Source organism: Colobus angolensis, unplaced genomic scaffold (assembly GCF_000951035.1).
Source record: "Colobus angolensis palliatus isolate OR3802 unplaced genomic scaffold, Cang.pa_1.0 Scaffold183, whole genome shotgun sequence".
NCBI lineage: Eukaryota > Metazoa > Chordata > Mammalia > Primates > Cercopithecidae > Colobus > Colobus angolensis.
In genome coordinates this window covers 329,840-335,067 of record NW_012114966.1, presented here as the reverse complement: position 1 = coordinate 335,067, position 5,228 = coordinate 329,840, and the positions used below count along the sequence as shown (strand labels likewise).

Below are 5,228 nucleotides of genomic sequence, written 5' to 3'. Positions count from 1 at the left end.
AAGGCTGAGTATGATATTAAAAGTATATTAAAAGTTACAGAACATGCTTACAGCCTATTTTTTTACAATACTCTAAGCAACAACTCTGTATCAACTCAAATCTCTAGAAACTTAACTAGCAAATTATATTAATTTCTCATAGAATGTCTTCACAATGGGACATTCACGTATGTTTGAATGTTTGACAAACAAAAATACATTCATTTAATATTTAAGTAACTTCAGAAGTAAACATAGGAAATAAAATTTAACATTACGCCCTTGACTGAATGACTAGCAAACGCAATGATGTCTACATCAAGGATATTTCCGTGGGTTTTGCAAAACTGCTATAAAACATGATGCCCAGTATATTGCTCAACCTTTACACAATCATCAGTAATCAAACCTTCCTTGATTTTGTAGCAGAAAGAGGCTATTTTTTCTCTCTTAAAGAAATGGTATAGAGAATTTCCTTTTATTGTTATTTTTTATACTCCTATATTGACTTACAGGACGGTAAGCATTGGGATTTGCACTCAGCCTAGGCTTGATTTTTGAAATAATGACTCCCATCTTTCTCTTAATCTTCTACTTTGGCCTTAAGCAGATTTTTTAATAATTTGCTTTTGCAAATTTCTTCCACTGTAAGCTACCTTAAACATTTTAGGAAAGGTAAAGAACCATATGACAGCAAGCAAGTTTTGGATATCCTCAGGAAATTTGAAGAAAACTTAGTAATAATACTGAACTTAGTTTTTCCGAGCCTCAGCACCTTTATCCACAAAATGTGACTAAAGTCTTCATAAAATCGTAGGAAGGATCGAATGAGCTAAAAAGTAAAGGGTTTTAGAACATTTGTGAGTGAATGGGAGGAATGGGAGGTGCTTAATAAGTGTTTCCTAACTGGATCCCCGAAATAGCAAATACACGCAATATTAAGCCTTCTAGACCCAGGGGAACTCAAGGCTAATGGCATCAGGAAATTGTTCACAATGACAATGAAGTCGTGGCTGTATGTTTTCATAAAGAAATTAAACAAATAGCCCAATAAATGGCGTTTTTGTTTGGTTGGTTGGTTGGTCGGTTTTGGTTTGTTTTTGTTTTTGTTTTGACGGAGTCTCACTCTGTCGCCCAGGTTAGAGTGCAATGGTGCGATCCTGGTTCACTACAACCTCCACCTCCCAGGTTCAAGCGATTCTCCTGCCTCAGCCTCCCCAGAAGCTGGGATTACAGGCGCCCCCCACCATGCCTGGCCAATCTTTTTGTATTTTTAGTTGAGACAGGGTTTCACCATGTTGTCCAGGCTGGTCTCAAACTCCTGACCTCAGATGATCTATCCGGCCTCCCAAAGTTTTGGGATTACAGGCATGAGCCACTGCCCCTGGCCAATTAATGTATTTTAAATTACATTTGCTTAAAACTATTCAGTTTATTGTTCACTTTGAAACTTACCCACGTAAAGGAAAGGCAGATGATTTCTGTAACTTTGTCTAGAATTGTTTGTCCGGGGCTTGACATTTTACAAGAAAAGATAACATAATGAGTTACCCTGAATATATCACTGTTATTTTACTACTTTGAGATCTGGTGTTACATATGATCAACGTTACCTTATATTGTACCTTGTATTGTAGCTTTTTTTAACCTGTCGGAAATAACCGGAGCTGCAGGGTACAGTTGAGCTGCTGATCACCATCCTCGACGTTAATGATAATGCCCCACTGTTTGACCAGGCCGTATTTCTTGATTTAAATAATCAAGAAATATGACAATTTGTCCCTACATTTTTCTTTGCTTTCTAGTTCCATTCGAGACAAAATTGACATTAATAGGATATCTACATTCAATTGTACGATTTATTTCAACGTTAGCGAACACCTTGAAGACATGTTTTAAAGTGATATTTGAAAAGATGATTAGACAAGTTAAATGTGAAAACTATTTAAAGCCAAAACTCGAAAGTTGGACTTACATTACCAGAAAGCTCCAAGTTTGCTTCTGGTTGTTCATTTCTTTCTGACGGGTTAAGACTTGGAGGTAGGCCTGGGCTGAAGGCCATGAGGTCGGTTTTGGGTGGGCCCTCGCTAGAGCACACCTTCTGCCGCCTCTGCTGTGAGTTCGACCAGCTCCCCACCGCGCTGGAGCACACCAGAGTGGGCTTGCCCGGCGCACAGGCACCCTCGGTGGGCGGCGCTGAGCACCGCAGCGCCGTGTACAGTAGCAGTGTGAGCACCAGCAGGCTGGACACCGCACAGATGGCGATGATCAGGTACACGTTAACATCCACCAGCGCCGCCTCTGGGCCCGTGACACCCACCGACGCCCGCGAAGAGGCCTTTGGCGCCTGGCCACTCTCCACCAGAGTCACAAGCACAGTGGCCGTGGCTGTCAGCGCCGGCTCACCGTGGTCCTTCACCAGCACCAGAAGGCGGTAGCGCGACAAGTCAGCCTCGTCCAGAACACGAGTAGTGCTGATCTCGCCCGTGTATAGCCCCACGCGGAACGGCATGCGCGCGCCGCCTGCCGCCGGCTGTAGTTCATAGGACAGCCAAGCATTGTAGCCGGAGTCGGCGTCCACTGCACGCACCTTCGCCACCACATGACCCGCGCCCACCAATCGCGGCACCAGCTCACTGACTGCACCGCTAGTGCCACCCACTCGAGGCGCCAGCAGCGCCGGCGCGTTGTCATTCTCGTCCAGCACGAACACCTGCAGCGTCACGTTGCTGCCCAGAGGCGGCACGCCCGCGTCGCACGCGCTCACCTGGAACTGCAGCAGCTCCAGCTCCTCGTGGTCCAGCGGCTGCAGCGCGTACACCTTGCCGCTCTCCGCGTGCACCGACACGTAGCTCGACAGCGCGCGCTCGCCCACCCGCCGCTCCACCAGCGAGTAGGACACCAGCGCGTTCTCCTGCGCGTCCGCGTCCCGCGCAGACACCGTGAAGATGTGGCAGCCCGGAGGGTTGTTCTCCTTCACGAACACTGTGTACTCGGGCTGCGCGAACGCTGGCGCGTTGTCGTTCACGTCGGCCACCTCCACGGACACGCTTGCTGTGGCCCACAGCGAAGGCGAACCCCCGTCCCGCGCGGTCACCACCAGCTCAAAGACCGACAGGCTCTCGCGATCCAAGGCGCTGTCCAGCACTAACGAGTAGTAATTCTTGAAGGTGGACACCAGCTTGAAGGGGACATGGGGCATTAGGGAGCAAGTCACCTGCCCGTTGGCACCTGAGTCACGGTCAGACACGGTGATGAGGGCGATGACGGTGCTGAGTGGAGCGTCCTCTCTGATAGGCAAATACAACGAAGTGACCGCCAGTTCCGGAGCATTATCATTTACATCCAGCACTTTCACCAAAACCTTGCAGTGATTTGACATCGGAGGACTTCCTTTATCAACTGCCTTTACTTGAATTTCGTAGGATTTTGTTTCTTCATAATCCAGTTTATCAATTAACCTGATTTCTCCTGAGCTGGAATCAACTTTGAATTTTTCTTGAATGTCACGAGAAATAGCACTGTCAAAGGAAAAGACAACTTCACCATTTACACCTTCGTCAGCGTCGGAGGCATTTAATGTGGTCACTAATGTTCCATTTGCTGTAGTTTCTAATAAGTGGACTCTGTATACGGCCTGATCAAACAGTGGGGCGTTATCATTAACGTCGAGGACAGTGATCAGCAGCTCAACTGTACCTTGCAGCTCCGGTTTACCCCCGTCAGTGGCTGTCAGTAATAAGCGAAGTTCTGGTGTTTCTTCTCTATCCAAAGATTTTCTCAATTCAAGCCAAAGAGATTTACTCAATTCATCACTTGCCTGTACATCCAAAGAGAAATAATCACTCGGGCTGAGGGTGTACGCTAGAAGAGCGTTAACACCAATGTCTGCATCAGCAGCTCCTTCTATCGGAAAACGCGAATCCAGGAGTCTAGATTCAGGAATAAATATTATTTGTTCTCTGCCTCTGAAGACGGGTGGATTGTCGTTAATATCTTTCACCTTCACCTCCACATGGAAAACCTGCAGCGGCCTGTCCACGATCACCTCCAGGTGGATGCTGCACTCCGCGCTCCGCCCGCACAGCTCCTCGCGATCGATCCGAGAATTCACAAACAAAATGCCATTCTGCAGATTTACCTCCAGAAGGTCCCCGTGTGTTTTGGACGCCACCCGGAACAGGCGCGGCACCAGCTCCGCCAGCTCCAGCCCCAGGTCCTGAGCAATGCGGCCAACAAAGGTGCCGTGTTTGGCTTCCTCCGGGATCGAGTAGTGGAGCTGGCCGCTCCCCACCTCCCAGGTTGCGAGGAGCAGAAGCGAAAGAAGCAGATCCTGGGCTCCCAGGCCTCCTCTCCTAGAAAACACCATTGCAAAAGGACTACACCTTTTTTATGCTCTCCCCTTACTTCAAAATCATGCTATTTTTATCTAATACTTCCAATCATTTATCTCTTTACCGTTTCTGTCTTCTTTCAGGCGGTGACAAAATGGAGCTTCCTCCTTTACTTTTAGTGATCAGTAGCTCCTTTTGACAAGACTTTGTGGTGTACAGCGACATCATGTGGCCAATGTAAATTTTAGATCCATTCATTGATTTTCAAAATGCAATCTCTATATCCGTCTGCAATTTATTCAATGCAATCATTTTCAATTTTATGTCCTTTGAAGACCCAGGACATTTCAAATCTCATTGGAGAGTGTGTAATCCAGTATTTTCCTTTGGTAATGATTACAAACATACTACAATTGAATTAGAAACTTTAAGATATACTTAACCTCTCCTTACATCATTTTATTTAAAACAGTTTATCAGCTCATATATTTTTATTATTAAATATTTGCAACTGAATGTCAAAGTTTTAAAATAAGGTACTTTGACTGATATGATTTACCTTATTCTAGCATAGCTTGGGTGTTTATTTTTTAAATGATATTATGCACACACACATACATATGCACATGTATATATAGTTATCAGGTACTTACAGATGACATTTTGGAATATTTCTGAACACATGTAAAATTCCTTTAATGTGGTATGAACAACTTCATCATTTTCTGATACTTTAACTGTTAGAATAAAGATATTTGTGACATTTTCCTTTGTTGCTTGTTATATAAATAATGACCTACATGTTGAACTTATAACTCTAACTTCCAGAAGTCAGTACTCCTAACTGAATCAGTGTCCACTAGATCTTTTATTCCTATGTTAAATTTTCAGCCATGCTTTTTTCTTATCAAGACC

The 5,228-nt window shown here is 45.0% G+C and overlaps 1 protein-coding gene across 1 annotated transcript; it reads right to left on the bottom strand.

Annotated features, from left to right (window-relative positions):
- Nucleotides 1–1,783: 1,783 nt before the first annotated feature.
- On the bottom strand, nucleotides 1,784–4,598 carry LOC105510079 (protocadherin alpha-1). The gene has a single exon (XM_011939676.1). It carries the CDS (start codon nucleotides 4,346–4,348, stop codon nucleotides 1,925–1,927), a length of 2,424 nt encoding a protein of 807 aa, XP_011795066.1. The 5' UTR covers nucleotides 4,349–4,598; the 3' UTR covers nucleotides 1,784–1,924.
- Between the last annotated feature and the right edge of the window lie 630 nt (nucleotides 4,599–5,228).